Raw genomic sequence first — 25,000 nt, forward strand, 5'->3', positions numbered from 1 at the left:
ATATTACCCACTCACAGTTGCCATTAAGGGTAATATTAGCTATATGCACCAAAACAATCTTTTGTATCAGGCTGTAAAAATGTTTTTATCAGCTGTACAATTGGCCAATTTAGCATTGCAGTCAGTAAACATCTGGAGTTCCTGGAGCCAGCCCCCAAAGGAGAGTCGATGAATTGCAGTTTCAGTTACTTCCGTATTGGCTTCCTGAGGGAGAGCAAAATTATGCTGCTTGGTGGTATAACTTGGTGGTATAGCTTGGTGGTGATAACAACACTAGAAGTCTGTTTTGGTGACATTTGTTACAATCTTTTTAGGTCTAGGTATGTGACCACAACAAAGTAAATGATTGGTGATGGGCAGTGCTTAATTTGTAAATCGCGAGGTCCCGGAACAGATTGGGGTAATGGATCTGGCATGTTATCCGAGAATGGAGAGGTGTTGCGCACTAAGGAGGGTGGGGGATGGGGGGTGTTAGATGGAGGAGAGGTGAAGACGAAAGTGAAGAGCGGGAGGTTGTCGCGGACGAAAGTGAAGAGGGTTAGGGTAATCGCGAGAGAAAGTGAAAGTGAACAGCGGACGGGGGAGGAGGGTGGTTGAGGAGGGGGGATCGGTAAAATGACGTGCTGGATCAGATTTCAGAGGTTCCAGCACAAATTAAGCCCTGGTGATGGGTGATGTGCAATGGCTGGAAAAAGATGAGAACTCATCTCCCCAACAGAATGGCTAGAGACTTAAACACAACAAGGTCAAATCAAGAAAAAGAGAAGTTTATTTACATATATCAAAATATAACAAAGAAAGCAGGGTATTAATTTAGAAGGAGGCAAGGCCAAAACAAACTAAATCAAGCTAAATCCTAATATAATCTCTTGCTCATCTGTAATAAAAAAGAAACCAAAATACACCAACAAACTAACTCTCTTTACTGACATAAACAGGAGAAAACAGATTCAAAACAAAATGGCACCCACCTTCCTACTTAACCCTCAAAATAAAGATAAACAAACAAATCAACTAGACTATCACTTGTCTTTGGGGGAATTATTGGTCAAAATGATCACTGAAAGTAGAAGTCTGACTTTAATAGCTTCAACACACACAGGAGATACTAAAGCTAAAACAAATGTTTAAAGCTCTCTTAAACAACAGGTCTGGATGCGGAGAAGAGCTCAGCTGCTGCACCATCTAGCCACCACCAGCACTGGGTTGAAGTGCAGCTCAGATTAAATACTCTCTCTCCTCTCCCAACAGCCAATCACTGAAAAGATCAAATGATCACTACCAGGTAGACACAATTACCTGCAGGGAGAGAGAGACGGAGGCTGTTTCTCAATTCCAAGAACCCAGAGAACGGACTTGCGTTCTTGTGAAAACCGGTCTTGCCGATGTCCTTGAAAGAACGAACTCGGGGGACCACGAGAACAGAGAACGCATCCTGTGAGAAATGAGAAGCTGTGTTCTTCCCTAGTTCTTCCTGATGGTCACGTGATCTTCACGCGTTTTTAATGAAAACTTATTTAAACATGACAACATTCATGCAATGATTTGTTGCACAATATAAATAAAAAAGATTTTAATATGAATTTCATCAAATAAACACCCTTAATGTGTTTATGCCTTTATTAAGATTTTCATGGTAATGTTTATATTTACCGTTTCATTTAGGGAAACTCCTCAGGTAAATAAGTGTTATCTCTGAACTTTAATAATAAATCTATATAAAATGCTGCGCTTCGCACCTCCAGTCGCAATGACTTCTGGGACTTCTCGAGCAAGTTCACTGCTCAAGTCTGCATCGGTGCGTCCTCTATCAAGAACACATCCAGGAAGTTTCACGCATCCTCTGTTCTTGAGGTCTTGAGTATTGGAACTAAACTTTGGCAGTTGATGATGACGTTGCACGAGAACACGAGGACACAAGACCATATTGAGAAACAGCCACAGACAGAGAGAGAGAGGAAAAACACAAACGTACATTGTGCACACCAAAAGATACAGGACGTAACACATCCTTCTTGTGACCTCAGTGAAATTTTCACAAATTGCTCGTAGAGTACACTGGGGTGCTGTTATACAAGGTGATAGGGGCAAAAAAAGAGCAAGCTTAAAGCAAGAAGAAGCTGCCCAGAGTTTGAGTAACCGTCAATTTTAACTAAGATGATTTGATTCTTCACATAATGTGATCTCCCAATCCACAGCCGATGCAGGGTGAGGCCACACCCCATATTTGTCCTCTTAGCACACTACATCGTAGTCTACATGAGGAAATATTTTTGCAAATATTGTAACAAATTTAAATACATTGATAGTGTTAAATCATTAAAATAAGTTATTTATTTATACCAATGCAACCTCAACTTTCACCAGTTTTTCTTTGACACCAAACATCATATATTTTGCACACATACAGTACGTTGGTTTTTCATGTGTGAGTGTGGTGTGTGTGTGTGTGTGAGTGTGTGTGTGTGTGTGTGCGCATGTGTGTGTGTGTGTGTGGTGGAGGGAGGGGGGTGGGGGGGTTTGATTGGGTTTGGCTCTTTAGTTCCAGTGAAAGGACCTCCTAATGCTTCCGCACACCAAGACATTTGGACAGTGTCATGCTCCCAACTCAGTGGAAAACCATTTGGGATTGGTCCCTTTGAGATGATTTAGAGCGGAAACTGTGTGCCAGGCCGTCTGGTCCAACCTCAGTGACTGACCTCACAAATGCACTCCTAGAAGAATGTTCAAAAATTCCAATATATATGTGTATGTATGTATGTATGTATGTATGTATGTATATGTATATGTATATATATATATATGTATATATATATATATATATATATATATATATATATATATATATATATATATATATATATATATATATATATATATGTTTGTGTTTTTTTGGTAATTTTTGATTACCTTACTGCGTCTAAAGTCATAACTGAACTAAACAGAAATGGAATTAAGACATGTGGAGTATGCATATATTAGTGGCATTATTGAAGTAAACACTGTAATCCAACTATTACCGTCATGTAGGACTTTTCGCCATATTTTCCCACAAGATCCAAGACACAGGCGGCTGTCAGTAAAGGACCACACACAAAACACACACAAACACACACACAATACACGCGCACACAAGTTTTTTTTCTTTACATTTGGTGAGCGTTATTACATTCTATAACACTCTCACCAGTCCTTGCTCCTTATACCCCAGTTTGTCACGACGGCATGAATGAAATAATCATGAGTTAAAGTGAAACTGCTAAACTGCAGTTAAAGTCAGGCATCCTGCTGATTTGATTCAGAAGGGCACTTGTTTGTCTGACGGCTCACCGGTCAGGTATACATCCGGGCTAAATATCAAGGTGAAAGTCATAGCTTGCGTAGAATAGACCCAGCTCCCAACCCAACTTTGAGAATAGATTAACGGCGATATTTTTTTATCGCGCGATAAGAGTCTCGCGTTAACGCAGCACGTTAACGGCCAGCACTAATATATATATAATATAATATATATGTGTGTGTGTGTGTGTGTGTGTGTGTGTGTGTGTGTGTGTGTGTGTATATGTATATACATATATTTAACATTTAAGTTTATACTTTTACACAGGCAAATTCTAAATCACTTTTTGGGTGATTTTAATTTCATATTGACTAGCGTTGATTAAATGTACTTTTTTATTTGCACACAATAACTTCAAAGCAAGACAATCACTATGTTGCATATATTTAGGACAGCATCATAGAGTATGAACTCTCACTGTATGATTCCTAGATTAAGTAGCATGGATCTCTTATCTATAACTTATAAAAATATATTTGTTTGTTTGTTTGTTTGTGTTTCTTTGACTGCCTGGAGATTTGTTAGGTGACTATTTAGTATTTATTGCTGATTGTGATTTATTGCCTTGTGATTTAATGTTGACTTGTCCAAAGATTAGTGCTACAAGACTTTTTTAAATGTCGGGAAATATATTGCGCCAAAAACATTTCTTATCCACATTTTGCTATTACACAGAATCCAGCACATATAAAATGACAGTTTTAATTTCATCTATTTAATTGTTCCTCTAGCCTCGCTCTGCAAACTCCACACACACACACACACACACACACACACACACACACACACACACACACACACACACACACACACACACACACACACACAAGAGAGAAAGAGAAATAAAGAGAACGAGAGGGGAGGGGGGGCATTATATGAAACTCATACACCTCCTAGCATTTAATTAATGTAGTGAATGTCTTCTTCAAATCCTCCCCACAGGCGAAACACTTCACACTGATCTTTTCTAATATCAGTTATCACTAACAACCAGCATATGCATTTAAATGATACCTAATAAGGCTGTTACACTTTTGCCCATTAACTTGCAATTACGCTAGCTGTAGTTGTTGCAAATAAAAAGTAAGGAAGGGATAAATACATGTAAACAGTGCTCAGCATATACAAGTACACCCCTAACAGATCTATCTTTTAAATTCATATTTTTAATAAGAAGCTATACAATACTATATTTGTGCATATACATTAGATTAGTCAGTACTGGAGCCAAATCAGCAGCTTATCTAACAAATAACTTATAATAACAGTCCAAAAACTAGTACACTCAAATTTATATGTTGTAAAAAATAATAAATACAAATTTGAAAAAGAAGAAAAATCAAGAGAAGCAAAAAAAAAAATTAGTTTATTTCTTTTTGCAATATTTTGCTTGAATTTAATTGTATTTCAATTTCTAAATATTCACTGGCTTTGATTTAAAATTCATAGCAGATATAATGAGATGAAAAACAGCATGTCAAAGTGTAGTGCGAGGTTTAATGTAAATTAAATTAAATCCATGTTTTGTTTATAAAACATTAATAAACACAACCTTACCACCATTGTTGTGTGTTTGTTTACATTTGCCTTATATACACCTCCCTAAACACGTGCCACATACCACGTCATCATTTTCAAAGACTTGTTTTCAGGTGTTTGCACAGACATCACAGCGGCTGCGTTTTTAAAGCATCCACTTTTAAACCTGTTTTCAGTTCTATGCATTTTAAGTCACAAAAATGCAATTTTTGTAAAAATGTATATAAATTAATATAATTAATTCATTAATATAATTAATTAATATAAAACACATAAGTTGTTTCTCTTTTTTGGGTGAAAATGCATGCATGTAAACTGTTACTAAGACAAGAATGTTGTTATAGAACTAACAATTATTTGAGAATAGCAGTATAATTCATCCTAAATAGGGGACATTCGACCAGAAATGTACAATGAGCCTGTTTCAGTAAGAAGGTTCCACCAACTCTGAGTTTAAACTTAAACTCGGAGTTGACTTACCGAGAGATTAAAAACTTAAGAGTTTTTGGTTTCACAACAGCTGATCTGAGTTAGGTCAATCAAGTCTGAGTAGACTAATTCAGAGTTAAGCTCGCACACTGTGACTATTAAAAGGCATTATCAATGAAGCGCAGATCACCATGGCAACATTTGAAAAAAAAGATCAGCATTGTTCTCCAGCTGAACTTGATGTGTTTATACAAAGTTATAGCACATATGATCATACAGTATATATAAAAAAAAAAAAGAAACACCACTTCGGTGAAACAGACAGTTAGTGTGGGGAAAACATATACTGTAGCTGCTCAAGTTAATGTGTACGTTTACATTTAAAATATTTAAAGTATTTAAGTAAAATAAAAAAAAAAGTAAAGTAATGTCTAATGTTTATAGACTTTTCACTTGAAAAAGTGGGTAGTTGGCCATAATTTTGAAGTTATTTAAGATGTAATTGCATTAAATGACATAAAATAGGCTACTGCATAGTTTCTACAACAAATTTAACAAAACAAGAATGCAAATAACCTTAATTTAATATTCAGTGGAAATGTTTAATTTAAGGTTCCCACTTTTACACACGTTGATCAGTTTAAGATAATGGGCCCTATCATACACCCGGCGCAATGCAGCGCAAGGCGCGATGCAGTTGTTGTCTTCAGCTCAGCGCAAGAGTCGTTTTGACGTTTAGTTGTGCACCTCCCATACACATTGCTTAACACACACGGGATGTACAGCAATACACAAATACAAATGAAAAAGAATTAAAGGATTAAAATATTACAAAAATTATTATTTTCTAGCCTACATAAATGTAAAAACCATACTTTCATGCCTTCTTCATCTCGGGGGGCTTTTTCAGTTCATTCATAACAATTTGCCTTTGTATAATGTTGTTATTAGTAGTAGTATTATTTATTATATGCATATTTATGTTTGTTTTATTAAAAATAATTTTAGATTTGCCCACCTGTCAGGTTTTAGACCATGGAGCATAGCATGTGTATTTGGATATGGCTCAGTGTTTTGAACACACTTCGTTAAATAAAAGAATGAGGAGGCTCATTTCTTATTCTCACGCTGTAGATGCTCTGTTTAAGTGTTTTCTCTCTAGTGAAGCGCTCAGTTTTTCCACTTACAAAGTCCGCCATGTAAATAGCAAATGCGCTATGGCGCGGCGCAACTGGCTCTTAAAGGGAATGGGAGATGAGACTCCGGTTGGTTTATTCACAAAGCACACCTATAACTCATTAAGAGAATAAGCTCAACCCTGTTAGACCATGCGCCAAGGCGCAAAGTGAATTTTTCCGTCCTTAAAATAGCAAAAGTGGATTCTGACATGCCCTTAATGCTTTTGTGCCCTGCCATTTGGACTTTGCGCATGGATCGTCAAAATAGAGCCCAAAATTTCTAAAATTGATTTTTTTAATAGATTTAAAAGTGCACACTTTTGTGTCTGCCTTTTTTATTGATCAAGAGATAGAGGTTGAAATGACATTTAGAATGTAAGCAGTACTAAAAAATTGTTTTTAGAACGAGTTATCATTGCATTAATCTAGTTACAGTACATGTCCCCGTCAGTGACTTTAAGTTAATTATTTATTTTTTGCAGTAATATCAAAGGTAAAACTTAAAACTATGGTATTGAATCTAATTGTAACTTTCCCAAAACAGGACAAGCCATTCTCGTAACTTTGTTTTTTGTGTGACTGAAATGTAGGCAAGCAATGACAAAGGCTAAGGCAAGAAATACCGCTTCATCTTTAAAAAAAGGGGAGGAGACTGACAGAAACTCAAAGTTGAAAGAGTACAACCAGCTCCTGACCAGAATAGGTTCACAAAGTTAGCACAGAGGCTGACTCAGAGTAGTCATTTAATAAACACTTTTATAAACAGGCTTGACTTACCCCGCTTTCTCGAGTTTAACAAACCTGCCATTTTGAAATGGAACACCCAGAGTTTCTCTCATTTCAGCGTTAACATACTCTGAGTTTTCACTTAACCTCCTTTATGAAATGGGGCCATTATCAGTCCCTGAAATAAAAACATAAATACAGTGAATAAAAAGTATTTCAAACCAAAAATTTCCAAAATGTACCGACGGTTGACTTCTGTGAGTTGTTCTGTAAAGGAATATGTCATTCATTTGGTTCTCAGATTTTTTTCTTTATTAAAACACTTTACAATGTAAAAACTCTGTCATTGTCCTTGTCCTCGGCCCAATTGACAACCTGCAGCTTTAATAGTTTTTTAAATGCTAAAAACTGTTATTTAGAAATAAATACTTCAGAAATAGCAAGTTCACTTCATTCACATCAATTGATTAACAACATGAAATTATAAATTAATTATGCAAATAAATACTACTAATAAATATTACAAAAAATGTACAATTATCTGCATGTTTCTGTCAGTCCTGTCACATTTGCATTAATTTTAACATAAAATGTGTGCAATACACGTTTAAGGCTTTGACTCAGAAGTGACATCATTTGACGGAGAAGTTGACCGTGATCAAGGATGCATTCTATTATTGAATAGTATGATTATATGCTTGTTTTTGTATGATTTATTAAAGGGCTACAAGCTTAAGTTAGGACCTGTCACATTTTTTTATAAGTGAAAATGGACTTTTCTGGAACAATGTCCCATATACACTGTTCTTACTACACATTCCTTACTATCCACAATTCCAGCTATTTAGCTCTGAATATCCTTTTACCTGTGATATGGAGATCTTCCCACTGAGGTCTCTTGTCAAGTGACTTTAATTGCAGCTTGCATGTTGATCCTGTTTTGGCTTTGAGCGAATTCTCGTTGGACTGAGCTTCTCTCAGCTATGTTCTCACTGCAGTTTAAATAGTACAAACAAATCTGTCTGTGCACATCATCAGTTCACTAGCAGAATCTCTTCTCAGGAAGGGGGAAAGAGTTCAAAATGTGCGCTCACATAAGAAAGTTTGCTTCCCATTTTAATTGAAGTGTAGTATTTATCCTGGTGCTCTGGCGTGACCGTAAGGCACAGTGTGGTGAGGCATAAAATGTTGATATTTACATCATTTGTATAATTGCCAGCCATTTCAGTTCTGTGTTTATTTTCTCATCTGCTTTCCTGGCATCACAAATGCTTCTAAGCAATTCAGAAAAGATTAAGGCCTTTAGAAAAGTGCATTTGCTGGCAACAAAAGATGTGTTGTTGTTAGACGTCCAAAATTATGTGTGTTTTAAGATTAGTTCTTCCCAAAATGCATATTTTGTCATTATTTACTCGCCCTCATGTTCTTCCAGGCCTGACGTTTCTTTCTTTGATTAAATACAAAGTGATATGTTTTGCAGTGCTCATGCTGGTCTTTGGAGTAAAATGAAAGCTGCCAGTGACCATAAGTATCCTGCTCCACACAAGAAGAAAACACCATAAATATATCATTAAATTAGTCTACAGTATATCCTACTCATGCTAAGTATAGACATTCAAACCAATGTTGTTCTTGATAAATAAAAGTAAACATTTAAATGATGTTTATTGAAATAAAGCTGAAAGGGCATTCTCAGTTAATAACTTTACAGTAAGGTTTTATTTGTTATCTATATGTTGTTGTTGTTGTTGTTGTTGTTGTTGCTGTTGCTGCTGCTGTTGCGATTGTTGTTGTCATTGTTGTTGTTCTTTTCTTCTTTTTCTTGTTATTTTTGTTGTTGTTGTTGTTCTTCTTGTTCTTCTCCGTCTTTTTCTTCTTCTTCTTCCTCTTCTTCTTCTTCTTCTTCTTCTTCTTCTTCTTCTTTTTTTGTTATTGTTGTTTTGTTGTTGTTGCTGTTCTTCTTCTTCAAAAATCAAGAAATGAAAGAATGACGTGTAAAAATAAGTTATTTAAAAAAAGAATAAATATTTTAGTAATATATATTCTCAAAGTAACACTTGCAATGTCAATACAATCTGTGCAATACGTTTGTACAAGAAGCATGTTAAAAACTGTTGAAAAACAAACAAACAAACTAATAAACAAAAATTATTGGTGTTTTAAACATCAAAGACAATACTATTTAAAGGGGTGGTCCATGGTGTATTTTAAGGCCTGGTTGGGTTTATAAGATGCAAAGCAATGTGCCCTCATGCTTCATTTGTAGAAAACCATAGTATTTTTTCATACATCTTACTTTGATTATAAACTGCTACTCTGTTAATATGAAAACAATGTCATATTCCATTGTCCTAGTTCCTCTAAAAGGCCGGATTGGTCAGCTAAAGTAAAATACTGTGATTCGCGGATTAACTCCACGTCACCACGTCACGCCCCTAAAAGCTCACGCTTTTGCACTGTGTAAACACTGTCAGTGAGAGTAGCTGTTAGCAGCCTTAGCTGCCTGAATCAGACAAAAAAATGAAGAGCACACAGCTGAACCTCGCGCCTGCTCTCTAAAATAAAACCTGACAAGTGTCTTTCATATTTATTAGGTTTATAAGCAAGTAATATGAAATGTTCACATATCTTTTGCGAGTTTTTTGAGATGTTGAACGCAGAGAAAAGAGCCGCATAGAGAGACATTGCAGCGCTGCGAAAGACTGTGGCTGTTTATAGTGGTTTGATGGATTAAAATGTATTTGTAGCCAAATTGTTAACGTTGCGAAACAGCATTTCCTGTTGTTTACATCCATGTTTATGTCCTCACTACAACATACAATTAACACTAGAAACTGTGCATGTAATTGATCAATTTTAACAAATAAAAATACTAACAGGTTGTGGCTCACTATCCACAGCTTCATTTGTTGGAGGAGTTTTTAGTCAAATCCACTGAACTGAGAAAGATTGTGGAAGCTGTCCTTTGTCAAATGCTAGCTATATATTTTTTATAATTCTCTGGAACATAATTCAAATTCAAGTGGAAGCACTTTTCTCTGTGTCATGTCCTTTGGAAGCTCAATTATAAAAACAGAAGAAGCTCTTTGGAAATAGCAGCGTTTGGACGGCCTTTAGCTTTCTCTGCTGTAACATTAAAGTGCCACTGGCCACACCCCTTCGCTATGCAGAGTGTGTGCGCATGGTAAATGTACTCTAATCAGAAGCCCTTGTGATCTCACTAGCCCTAAGTATTTTTTTGTAGTGCCCAAACTTCGTTCGCTGTAGGCTCTGCTATGCTAACTCTGTAAAAGCCAATGTCTCCCTTTGCATTGAACTTTGAGCATCTTACATTCAGAGGTCATGTATTATGTTTATGTTCACACAGCTACATTACACATGAACTAAAGTTTAAAATATGATATCGTAGTGGACCACCCCTTTGAAATTCCTTGTTTATTTTAATGTTTCCTGCTCTTTATTATAATTTGTTTTTTGACATTTACTGTCAATTTCTGAGAGAAAGTAAGTTGAAACGCAACTTTTTTCCCTCTGCATTGTTTTGCCTTTTCTGCCAACAGAGGAAGGAATGTCATACAGGTTTGAACTGACATAAGGGAGCTAAATGAAGGTCGAATTTCTTCTGAAATACCCTTTTTTTCTTTATTTGTTTTAAATGGCAGACTCTTTCTTTCATGAATTTTGTCAATTCACTTCCTGTGTACTGTAAGTAGCGCTTTGTCCAAACACCTGGAGTGTGTGCGTGTGTGTGCGAGTGTGCGTGTGTGCGTGTGTGTGTGTGTGTGTGTGTGTGTGTGTGTTAGAGGAATGAAGGGACTGTCTGTTCCTTCTCTTCATAAACACCCTGCATCTCACTTTCTGAATACAGCACTAGTTTTCCTAAATTGACACCTTTAGGCATCATTCTCATATATTATAGGCTATTAACAGATGGTGGTTGGGTTTTAACAGTTGAGGAAATCAATGGTTTGGCCATCATCAGTACAGTCAAACATATAATCAGAATATACCAGCTTCTCATTGGGTCTTTAAGTTTTGCTTTGCTCTGTTTATGCATCATAAAATATTGTGATCTATAACTCATGCTTTTTAATCAGAATACATATAATGGGATGCTGCCAAATTTAATTGTGAATATTACGCAGTGGAGACGGCGCAGTGGGTAGCGATGTCGCTCCACAGCAAGAAAGTCACTGGTTCCAGCCTCGGCTGGTTCAGTTGGCATTTCTGTGTGGAGTTTGCATGTTCTCCCTGTGTTCTCATGGGTTTCCTCCAGGTGTTCCAGTTTCCCCCACAAGTCCAAAGACACGCAGTACAGGTGAATTGGCTAAGCTAAAATGTCCATAGTGTAAATGTGTGAATGAGTGTGTGTGGGTTTTTCCCAGTGATGGGTTACAGCTGGAAAGGCATCCGCTGCGTAAAACATATTCTGGATAAGTTGGCGGTTCATTACGTGGTTGTGACCCTGGATTAATTAAGGGACTAAGACAAAAAAATGAATAAATGAATGAACAAAATGCCATCTTTATCTTCACCGTCATCGTCATCATCATCTTCTATAATAATAATAATAGTAGTTTTATATTATAAAATAAATTATGGGGCGATGCGGTGGCGCAGTAGGTAGTGATGTTGCCTCACAGCAAGAAGGTCACTGGTTCGAGCCTTGGATGGGTTAGTTGGCATTTCTGTGTGGAGTTTGCATGTTCTTCCCATGATCGCGTGGATTTCCTCAGGTTTCTCCAGTTTCCCCCAGAAGTCCAAAGATGTGGTATAGGTGAAAAATAAATTATGACATTGTTTATTATTATTCATAATGCTTAAAAACGCAGCTGACCATTGCTGTTCATTGAATCAAACTAACAAATTAATTAAACAGTTTTAATAAAGTCAATTAAGTAATATAAACATGTGCATATACATATTAATTGTTGATTGATATGACCTAATCTATGTAATGTGTTGACTAACAAAACTTGTTTTGAACCAAACTTCATGTTATATTTATTATAATTTATCTGCATTATCCATCATAAATAAAACTATGCATGCTGTTTTCATAAATCAAAACATGTTCTGTCATCCAGAATTCTGAATCACCCTCTAAGTATAATGATTTCATTCAATATGCTCATTCATTAACTTAGGTTTAATTGACAAATGCTGAATTTTCCAAGCTCTCTTAGATTTATGTTTGGCTTTTAGTGAGTTGTGTGGGTTTATTATACATATGTATAGTTAGCATAATTATTTATGAGGAAGCTGTTTCAAAGAAATGTTAGAAATGAATCTGGAGGAAGTGTTTGTGTTGTGGTGTCATAATGTTAAATACAATGTAAATTTGGCCGTTGATTAACAAGAAAATGGGAAGAATAAAAAATCAGTTTGTAGACACCGTATATGTAAATATGATTATGTCTCTCACTGATCATAATGCCAAACAGAGATTTGCATATCCATTTTTTATGTAATATGTATATTGCTTGTGTAAATACAAGTGAAAATAGAGAAGACATATTCAGCATCTTTTACTTTGTACTTTCTTTTTCAGAGGCGTAATGGTGTTCTGATGGCCCCATACTCTGTGACGTCATCGATAGGTGAGCGGCGATTGGTTGCATGGTTTCAGGTGGGAGGAGCCCAACGTGGAGAGCAGGACCTCTATAGGTGCATCACCCAGTCAACATATGGAGCTGCAGTGTCGAACTTTGCTGAACTTATCGTTAGAGGTATGTATTTTATTTTTTTATGTCCTAGGTGTACCTGTTTTGCAAAAAAAAAAATTAAAATTTGTACACTAGTTGCAGTGCTATATGGCTGTATATCAGCACTGGTCGGAGGTGTGCGTTGGCACGAGGCCACAGGCTGAGTGCCTTAGTGTCCCACCAGTGATAATATACAGCCACATCGCACTGCTACTTGTGTACACATTTAATTTTTAACGAGCTAAAACGCTAAACAACGTAAACATGCTAAACACGCTAAACACGCTAAACACATGCAGACATTTTTTCTTTTTTACTTTTTACTGAACGAGTCTGCAGTAATGAAAACAGGAGACTCATTAGAAACAAACAAATGGCCGACCAAAAAGTAACTCAAAGAGTGGCCAACACAAAATACATACATTCCTGATATGTCAGTCCCATCTCACACTCAGTACACTACAATTACTATGGTCTATAAATACAGCACTGCAACATAAAAAAGAGAGCGATTGACTTAAAATGTCACTTAGCTGTTTTAAAATGTTTTAATCAGGTGTGGTTTAAAACTACGCCATTCTTTTCTCCTCTACGGGCTTATAATGTGGCCACTGTCATCATCTTGTGTATGGACAACATCAACAGTCTTTGCTCTGCTCAATGACAGGTTGATGGATGCTGACACGCTGTATCTCAGAAATTATAAATATTTAAAATAGGCTTTAACCTTATAAATAAACTGCATAGTTGCAATCTAAACAACTACATTCTCAACTAAAAAAGCCTCAAAAGTACACAATGTTGTCCAACAGCAGCAATATTTGTAAAACTGTAGTGAGTTTATTGATCTGCTGTCACTCTATATGGGAGGAGTAATACAGAGGGGTGAGGAGGCTGTATGAGTTCTGATATTGTAGAAAATCGCACAGCTATCAGTCAATCAGACTCAAGAACCATTCAGAATTACTGTAGGTATATATATATATATATATATATATATATATATATATATATATATATATATATATATATATATATATATAAATATATATATATATATATATATATATATATATATATATATATATATATATATATATATATATATATATATATATATATATATATATGTATATGTATATGTTGTTGTTGTTGTTGTTGTTGTTGTTGTTGTTGTTGTTATTATTATTATTATTATTATTATTATTATTATTATTATTATTATTATTATTATTATAGAAGATGATGAAGATAAAGATTTTCTTGTTGGCTTAGTCCCTTTAATAATCTGGGGTTGCCACAGTTGAATGAACCGGCAACTTATCCAGCATATGTTTTACGCAGCGGATGCCCTTCCAGCTGCAACCCATCACTGGGAAACATCCACACACACTCATTCACACACACACACACTCATAGACTAGGGTCAATTTTAGCATACCCAATTGACCTGTACCACATGTCTTTGCACTGTGGGAGAAACTGGAGCACCTGGAGGAAACCCACAAATTATTAGCCCCCCTGTTTATTTTTTCCCCCAATTTCTGTTTAAGGGAGGGAAGTTTTAATAACTCATTTCTAATAACTGATTTATTTTATCTTTGCCATGATGACAGTAAATAATATTTTACTGAATGTTTTTCAAGACACTTCTATACAGCTTAAAGTGACATTTAAAGGCTTAACTAGGTTAATTAGGTTAACTAGGCAGGTTAGGGTAATTAGGCAAGTCATTGTAAAACAATGGTTTGTTCTGTAGACTATCGAAAAAAAAATAGCTTAAAGGGGCTAATAACTTTGACCTTAAAATATTTTTAAATAATTTAAAACTGCTTTTATTCTATCCAAAATAAACAAATAAGACTTTCTACAGAAGAGAAAATATTATCAGACATACTGTGAAAATTTCCTTGCTCTGTTAAACATTATTTGGGAAATATTTAAAAAAGAAGAAAAACAATCAAAGGGGGCTAATAATTCTAAATATATGTTATTTATTTATTTATTATTATTATTATTATTATTTTTATTATTATTTTTTTCTGGGTTGTTGAACTATTCTGATTAGTTAACAAATGTTCTAAGGTGTGTGGCTATTTTAGTTATTTTTAGTCCAGTAACTGTACAGCTAAAGGAGTTCCAGGCGGTCAAAGGCTTGACAGTTCTTTTTCTCTTTTATCACATTATTTTAGATATTTCAAAGGTCTTTACAGCCTTTGCAGTCTATAAAGCCTATAAACATCAAATAAATCAAAGCCCACAAAGCCACTGACTAAGCAAACAAATATAGTGTGCAGTAATAATGTAACACTAATAACACAAATTAGAAAAATAAGAAGAAATATCATACATAGAAATATATATAGTTTCCCAGTACTGGGTTGTGGCTGGATGGACATTCACTGCATAAAAGCAGAGTAAAAGTGGTTCATTCCTGTGTGGCAACCACTGATAAATCAGCACTAAGCTGAATGAAAATGAATTAATGAAATGCATATAAAAAATGATTGTTTGTTGATAAATGGACATTGTTAATTTATTTATTTTTTCATTTATTTTGATAGATCGGTAAGGTTAGATTTATTTACAACTTACAATTCACAGTGCAGGTTCATTAAATAATATAAACAGTGACATTCTTACATTATTTGACGTTAATAATGTATTACTTAATGTTTACATTAGCATTAACTAAGTTTAATAAATGCGTTGTTATATTGTTCATGTTAACTTATCCATGTTTTTCAAAGTTCAGTAATTAAATGTATTTGTAGATTGTTACCAAACTTTGTATAACTTTGTTGAATTTTGCCTTAAATATCAAATGTGTTTATTTTTTTACTTTTAATTAAAAAAAAACTATGAAAAATGTTAATTAAAAATACAAATTTTTAATTTTAAATACATTTTTTATACAGTTATTTTAAATGTAATTAATGCAAATGCGTATTCTAATTAAAAATAATATTAATAAACAAATAAATGTAATTAAACTAAAAAGACAAGAATGATAATTTGATGAGTAAAGGATGGGAGAAATTTCACTAACTTCACTGGCTTTACTGTATCTCTTAGTAGATGGTTCTCAGCTAGGATTAGGAACAGTAAGTTCCAGCCTTTTTTTGTAACAAAGCAAAACTTTTTGGCCAATGCCAATAATTTACAAATTCTAGCCTCTCTATAGCACTCTTGAAAGTAGCATTTATATTGCCATCATTCTTTGCTATTGGTAGGTTGTCTTCTCACAGAACAGAACGTTCTGGAATCTTCTGATCCTGCTGAACTCCCAATCAAATTCACTGATTTACTGTAACATCATGTCCCCACCTAGTGCTCTCTTCAGTAAAAGCCAAAAGCCTGACAGAGTTGTAACCTCTCTGACTAGAGCACTTGAGAAAACCAGCGGACTGATTACACTCATATCCACCAATCACAGACACATCTCCCCAAAAATAACCAAATTACTGGCGCAATCAGTTATGTAAATGACCACACGCTGCCTCGTTATGGTCCTAGTAATGATTTCGCTCCTACAAGTGCCTCTCGTGATGGTAGCATGATTGAAAGAGAGAATGACTCATGTTTTTACTGGAATTGAGGTAATGTCAATGAAAGTCCATATAACAAAAGGAGTAATCACTATTTGTATTGTGTTCTGTGTAAATTGTGTACTTCACAAAGCTGTGTTTTTTTTACTTCTATTGTTATTGTCTGAAGTGTGCTGTGTTGTTGTCATAGTAGAACTTTGGATTGTGCACATGCGAATAAAAGAGCAACAGACCAAATCAAACCCATAATGATTTGCTTTATGGTTCTATTCAGCCAGTTAATTTTAATTTAAAATGGAAATACTAGTATGATGCTTTACTTTTGGAGTGCACATATAATTAATTCCCAGTGTTGGGTAAGTTACTTAAAAATAGATCATTAGTAATTGCTAATTACATCAATAAAATTGAACATTCATTACTTTAATTACTTTGACATGGGTAATTTAATTGCTTGACTCAATACTAAACATCGGCATAAACCCTAAGGCTTAGACAATGCATAGAAAAAGTATGTCCCATAAATATATCCTTCTTTAGTTTAAATTGAATTATTAGGCACAATATATTATGAATCTGATTTGCTTAACATGCAAATCAGTGACTGATTTGAACTGACATCTTATTAAGGTTGATACTGATTCATGAGTGAGGAATTGGTCATTTATCTGTCATTTGTTCTGGTTCTCAAATATTATTGGCTGACACTTGTACAATATTCTAATATTATCGGCACTGTTCCAGCCTCCTCACCCATGTGTATCACTATGACGGTAGTGAGCCGTATATGCCAAGTGGAGTACTAAACTCACTAAAGTTTGATGAATACTGCTGCTGTTTGACCACATACTTTTCAGACTTTTATGTGAGAATATACATAGATGTTCAGACTGCAAATGTGGAGTATATTTGCAGGAAAAATAATTAATCTTACTTACTACAAATTAGTACATCATGTACCAAAATCAACACATTTAAAGTGACTCTTTTTGTATGTCAAAGAGAGACTTAAAATGTAGGTACAGTTGTTTAATGACTGTTATAAATATATGTACAAGCAACCACTGTTGTAATTATCTAAAGACATCTCTGTTGTTAAAACTAAATAGCTAAAATAGCTTGCATTGGTCAGAATTTGTCTTGCTTATGAAATCTAAGTGAGCTTGGGAGTTCCAGGTGAGGTGGTCCTGGATGTGAAAGCAAAGCTTTAGAGAATGCATTATTTATTTGATTCTGATGGGGTAGAAGACAGGAGGAAGAAGTCATGTCACCATTGGGGGAGGGGTTCCCCACTGAGGAAACCTGTGGATGTGCCTTTTAAGATGGAACTCGACTGGCATTTGAGGATGTGTTGGATCTTTATAGTTTACATGAGGTCACAGCCAAAAGACCTATCAAAAGTCTACATCTACTGTATTAGATGCAATCAAGTGCTTGCATTGTAAATACAGAGATTTAAAGATGGTTAAACAGACAGTGAATAAGTTGGGTTTTAAATAAAATCAAGTTTAAGTAAAGTTCCATAAATCATATTCTGCAAAGTCATAGGGTCCTATCATATACCCGTCGCAATAAGGTGCATGACGTGTTTGCTGCAATGTGTTGCTGTTTTCAGACCAACACAACCATAATTTTCCACATTGTTTAAATAGCAAATCCATTTGCACCACTTTGTGGACTCATGGGTGTTCCGGTCTAGAAAAGATGTGTGTTAAGGGGCATTGTTGGCACGTTGCTATTTTGAGGAACTAAAATAGACTGCAATAGTCCAGCGCAGAGCGCATTAGTTGTGCGTCTCGCTTACACATCGCTTAATACACACAGAATATACAGTAATACGCAAATATCTTGAAAAATGAAAAAGAATTAAAGGATTTAAATATTACAAAAATGATTACTTTCTACATAAATATAAAAACCACTGCCTCCATGCCTTCTTCATCTCGGGGGCTTTTTTCAGTTTATTCATGACAACTTACTTTTGTCTAATGTTATTATTATTATTATTATTATTATTGGTATTATTTATTTTCTGCATATTTATATTTGTTTTATTAAAAACAAGCTTAGATATATCCACCTGTCAGGTCTTGGACCATATGGTGCATAGGACGTGTGATTGGATATAACTCAGCTTTTTTGACCACAATTCGTTATTGTTGTTCATTTATTCATTAGCTGGAAATTAGAACTGAATTTAGAAATAGTTTTGAAACAAATCTTTGTGCTTAACAAGTGAAATTAATTATGTAGGCTAATGCATGTCATCAGTGGAGTGCGTACAACACCATTTCCTTATCCACAAAAGAGAGAAAGAGAAAGTAAAGAGGCCAGATGGAGGAGGCTCGTTTTTTATAGCAGATGATCTGTTTAACTGTTTTGTCATTTCATAAATTAAAATGTATTTTCCAGCTATATTTAATAAAAAGTCCAGTTCAAGGAGCTTCACATGAGTTTTGGTTTATTTTGATTTTGGGTCACTTGATTGTTAAATATTATACAATTGTATGTCTATCTCAGCTTCTACATAAAATAGGCGCCGTGGTGGCCTCAGTGTTTAGCACTGTAGCCTCACAACAAGAATGTTGCTGGTTTGGGTTCTGGCATTTCTGTGTAACTGCACTGCATAAAACACATGCCAAAGTAGTGGGTGGTTCATTCCACTGTTATGATCCAATATGCCGAGCGAAAGTGAGTGAGTGATATGTAAGGGAATTATTTGATGACAGTCATTTGTCAATTTGCAAATTGATTTTACTGCAGTGTAAAGTTTTACTGCTTACTTATGCTGGATGAAAACATGGTTATTGGTTTTGGCAGATTTACTTAGCATAAATTGTTAAAGTTGTATAAATGATTACTTTCTAGTTCTGTGAGGCAGTTCTGCAACATGGCAGCAAGATTGTTTCCAAGCTGACTGTCATGCATCACACAAATATCCTAGAAAACGTAGAATTCATTTAATTAGAGGACTCTTGAAGTGCTTCACTGTTTGTGTGCCTTATGCATCAGACATTCATTCAGTGGTCCATAGACATGATGCCTTAAACCACATAAAGGGTTATGCCACTCTTAATATATTCTCAAAACATTTTTTCCCCTGTATTGTCTTGTAGTCCCGCCCACACCGATAGCTCCACCCCAGCTGCTGCGCTCTGGCCCCACCTACCTGATCATCCAGCTCAACACTAACTCTATAGTGGGCGACGGGCCGGTAATTCGCAGAGAGATTGTGTACAGGGCCAGTCATTCACCCTGGTCTGAAACACATGGAGTCAACTCACTGACCTATAAAGTCTGGCACCTGGAGCCAGATACAGAATATCGCATCAGTGTTCTTCTCACCCGGCCTGGAGAGGGTGGAACCGGCCCGCCTGGACCCCCACTGGTCAGCAGAACCAAGTGTGCAGGTGAGTAGAGCCATATATATCTTATATATACACAAAGACAGTCCACTCAAATTACAATCAATAGTTCAACACTCAATTGCAAAAAAAGTCCTGACTTCCAGACAAAACAGCCAATCACCAAACTTTGCAGACAAACTTGAAATACTAGATTGCATTAAACACCACATCACATAACATATTGTGGCCTTCCAGCGTTGTCCTTAGCCTTCCAGTCTTTGCTCCAGGTTCTGTCTCTGTTATTTCATTCTATTTAATCGTGTCCTCTGGATACCACTGAAACAGACACATAGAAGACTGGTGTTGTGAAATACTTCCTAGTCTCTGCGCAATAGCTAGAGCAAACTATATAATTAATTAGAGCTTGGAGCAACAAAAGTAACAGGACAGAGACAGATTCCAGATAATGCATTTTGGCTCTAAAAGGCTGTCTGTATGTGCAAGGTTTGAAATTCCATGTGTGTTCCCAAAAGTGCACATATCATGATTACGCAAGAACCCATTTATGTGCTACTTAGGAGTTGCTGTCCATTTCCAAAGTCCTAAAGAGTTACTTTATATGGAGTCATGTCTTGATGTATAATATTTTGAGTTTAACCCAAAAACCATCATATCATGAGGATTAGCAGCAAGATCAACAAGTGATCTAACATTGATCAACAAGTCTATAAAAACACCTACTGTATCTACAAACTGAGGCACTGGAAAAATGGTTGGAGGAAAAGAAAGAAAAAAAACTTGAATGTTAAAAAACATAGGGTTAAGCAAACAACAACGACAAAAAAACAAAAAAACACCTAAAGCATGGTTGGTTTTCATACATACCCGTGCAAGTCATAAACATATTTATTTATTTATTTATTTATTTATTTATTTATTTTTATTATAATTTTTTTATCTCTTTTTCCCCAGTCTTTCAGTCATATTTCCCAATTATTTTATTCATTTTTTTCACTTTTGTTCATTAAAGTAATAAAGTATACAATAAAGTACAATCAATACTTAAATCTTAAGCTTTTATTATTATAATCTTCTTAAATTTACAGGTGTAATCTGCTGATTGTCCTGCTGATGACCTCATTACAATGTCTTCCTACGATACACATAGGGCACAGGTGTCAAACTTAGTTACTGCCGGGCCGCAGCTCTGCACAGTTTAGTTCCAGCCCCAATTAAACACACCTGATTAAACTAATTGAGCCATTTAGGCTTGTTTATAACCTACAGGTACGGCTGCGGTCACACTAGAGTTTGAGCTTGCGAATTTCTGCAGTAAAAAGCTGCGAAAATGGGTGGTCTCACGCAATCATGTGATGCGACTTTGCAGATCAGAGTTCACCAAGCTTGAACTTTCCATCGCAGCGAACTGTGAAACTTGCCGCATGAGCTAGTGTTTCCAGTCTGACGCATTTGCATGCATATGAATGGAAGTCTATGGGGAGTAAAGTGCAGTGTGACTCCAGCTTTACGCCTGTTTCACACCGCAAGCGAAAGCAGTGCGTGAGCAGCGTGTGTGCAGAGCATGTGGAGAGCAGAAGCAGCACGCAGGCGTTTGCCTTTCACACGGACTACGTCTGCAGCGCGCAGCTCATCGCAAGCTGCTGCACAAATCAATCTATCTCTGTCTATTCTATCTAGTTACCTATCTCTCTATATATACAAATACACATTTTAAAAACTTTTCATCTGCACCAAGGCCCACGGCAACTTCCTCCTATGCTGTTTCCTTAGCCTGCAAGTCTTTATTTTACAAAGTATATAGATCATACAGTACTGTATGCTTCTCAAGCTCTATGAGGAGTCTCATTCATGTCTGGTGCACTCAGAAGACAATCGCCTGAGATATCATGTCATTTTGTTTTTGATTGTCAGGATGTTGCAGGCCTAGTTATAATAATATTTTTACAATATAGGTATAATGATATTTATACATGATCAAACTAGTGTTACTTTCTCCACTTCAGCAATGTCCAGCAACAGAGTAACAGCTCATGCAAAAGATGAGACATACAAAAGTAATCAATGCATGCCCTTCTTTTACTTATTTTTGTGTTGTCAGGTTCACAGTGCAAACAGCTCCCGGGTGGAATAACTTGAGTGTACATAAAACAAAGCCGAATAAAACTTTCTTCCTCTGTTTCAACTGCACAGCACACAGCGAGCTCACATCATCCAGCAAGCGTGTCCAACTACACTACCCACAATACACTTTGCTTTGGACTACAACGTAAATAGCAGTCTTAAAGCGGCCACTTCTATTTCTATTTCCCCTCTCCTGCAACACTAGTGAGCAACTTAAGCAAAACTGATACTGAAATTGTTTTACATTTGGTTTTGTAGTTCGGGCCTAAATTAATATTTGTTGCAGTTTTTAATCATTTAAGTTAATTCGTTTAAGTGGATATTATTGATGCATTTATTGGGTGAAATTGCTACTTTTTACTGTCATTAAATGTGTTTTGGTCATTATCAATGCACTGTCACTTTTAATTAAGCGTGAGCAGCATGGCAAAAATAGACCCAGCGCTGCATGCAGTATGAAAGCTCTAATCTGTTAACATGGATGGCGAAAAAAACATGCGTTGCTCACACTCTGCTCACGCGCTGCTCACGCACTGCTTACACTTGCGGTGTGAAACAGGCTTTAGTGTGTTGTAGCAGGGTTAGAACTAAACTGTGCAGGGCTGTGGCCCTCCAGGAACTGAATTTGACACTCCTGACATAGGGCTTTAACAATTACTCAAGAGCATTAGTATATCTAAAGCTAATTTTCAGATCTACTTAAGTTATGATGCTTTTGGGGAACATACGGTGATCGGGAAGTGCAAAACAATATTACAAAATGTGAAACACTTTTACAAAGCTCGAGACAAATTTACATTTTGAAAAACATTTTTACCTATCATAAGACACCGTTACATAGGAAAAACTATTTTACCAAGGATGAAACAAATTTACATTTTAGAAAAAATTTACAAAACGCAAAACACTTTTACAAGTCCTGAAACAAATTTACAATTTCAGATTCCTTACAAAAATGGAATGTACCACACACCGGAAGTGACGTAGTATGTACCACACACTGGAAAATATCAGCTCGTGTGTGACTTTGTAGACAGAGGTTAACACGTCTACAACAATAAAAATCATGGTTTTATCAACTGCGATAAAACATCGTTTTGTCATTTAGAGCTATTTTAAGAAAATATCAGTGTGAGAGAATGTAGAAACATGTGAACGCAAGTACATGGAAAGTCACAGCATGACATATTTTGACTGATAAAGATATCGAAACCAACCTCACCATGTAGACCTGGGTAGCTCAGTTAGATAGGTCGGTTGATGCCTGTGCTGAACATTTTGACCTGGGTTCGAATCCCGTTGATGACTTGTCAATTATAATTATTTATTTACATAAATTTTAATTATATACTGTTATGCTACAGAAATATTAAAATCAGTAATGTTTACACTGACACCCAGTAATAAGAATCTTTATTTGGTATGGGCATGTTTTGTTGCTGTGAAAAAGTGATGAATCTGCAAACTATTAGAAAATAATTTACATCTCCAGTTAACACGGACACCAGTTAAACTGTAACACCGGCTTAATTCAGTTTACTGTTAAGAGCCCTCAAGCAGATGTTTATACCATGTAGACTTGACATCATGTCCACGATTACAGCGTACGAGTGGCCCTCGTTTCCGTCTGGTCCGCTTCCTTTATAAACTCCAAGGACCGACCACATGTAAAGCAAAACTGCGTTAAGTTTTTCCTATGTAATTGTGTCTTATGATGAGTAAAAATGTTTTTCAAAATGTATATTTGTCTCGAGCTTTGTAAAAAAGTGTTTCACTTCAATAATAAATGCAATATTGTTTTGCACTTCCCGGCCACAGTAAGAACAGGCTGAACCTCTTACAAGCGATCACTTTTACAATCTAGGCTTACAATGCTTTTGTGAAATGCAGACCAGGTCACTTAATATTTTGTTGCAGAGTTGAAATGTAACTTAATTTCAAAAGACTGAGATTTCAGTATTCCTCTATTCATTTTTAGATAGGACTTGGTCACATATAAGTAGCAAAAATGGCTGCTGAGTGAACAGACTTACCTTAAAAGGGACTGTGGTAGAGTCAGCAAGACTCTTTTTTTTGTTCCTTATGTTCTTTATTGTATGTTAACTTCTTATGTTTTTTAATGTATGACTGATAAAAAGGCTTAAAATAAACTCATGTAACATTTGTTTTTACACACATATTATTTGATCTATGTTTTATCATTGCAATTTAGTTGAAGATTAGTTGACAGCTAAGATTATGTTGTTTATTGAACGCAAATGTATGGAGCAGCCAGCATTCAGGACTATCTTTTTCTTGTTTTTAATATGCTGATGTTAATCATGATAACATACATCTCTTTTTAACCACTTTTATTCCTCTTTAACTTGTTTAACATTTTAAATTAACAAAATTAGTATTAAAATGCACTCAAAATGTTTTAATATTCAGTTTATATATGTATATATATATATATATATATATATATATATATATATATATATATATATATATATATATATATATATATATATATATATATATATATATATATATATATATATATATATATATATTATATATATATTAATATTAAATATTTCACAAATGATGTTTAACAAAGCAAGGACATTTTCACAGTATGTCTGATGATATTTATTTCTTCTGCAGAAAGTTTTATTTGTTTTTAAAAAACATTTTAAGGCCAAAATGACTATACATTTACAATATTTTTCCAAACCATCGTTATACAATAGCCTGCCTAATAACCTGCCTATTATTTACTGTCATCATGGCAAAGATAAAATAAATCAGTTATTAGAAATTAGTTATTGAAACTAGTATGTTTAGAAATGTGTAAAAAAAAAGTTCTCTCCAATAAACAGAAATTGGGGGAAAAAATAAACAGGGGGGCTAACAATTCAGGGGGCTAATAATTCTTACTTCAACTTTATTTATATTTAAGCCAAACCATTGTTTTTAAATTTGATCATATTGACCCTAGTCATTAAGTTTTATATAATCACACTTTGGTTTTATTCTCTGCTTTTCTAAGTAGTGTGTGTTT

At 35.2% G+C, this 25,000-nt stretch overlaps 1 protein-coding gene across 1 annotated transcript in view; it reads left to right on the top strand.

The window, feature by feature from the left end:
* ptprua (protein tyrosine phosphatase receptor type Ua) overlaps positions 1–25,000 on the top strand; it is a 448,322-nt gene that overhangs the window by 279,747 nt on the left and 143,575 nt on the right. The window contains 2 exon segments of the mRNA XM_056479406.1: positions 12,764–12,941; positions 19,582–19,875. Of these exon segments, the coding sequence (XP_056335381.1) occupies positions 12,764–12,941; positions 19,582–19,875 (472 nt within the window).

Source organism: Danio aesculapii, chromosome 19 (genome assembly GCF_903798145.1).
Source record: "Danio aesculapii chromosome 19, fDanAes4.1, whole genome shotgun sequence".
NCBI classification, from domain to species: Eukaryota; Metazoa; Chordata; class Actinopteri; order Cypriniformes; family Danionidae; genus Danio; species Danio aesculapii.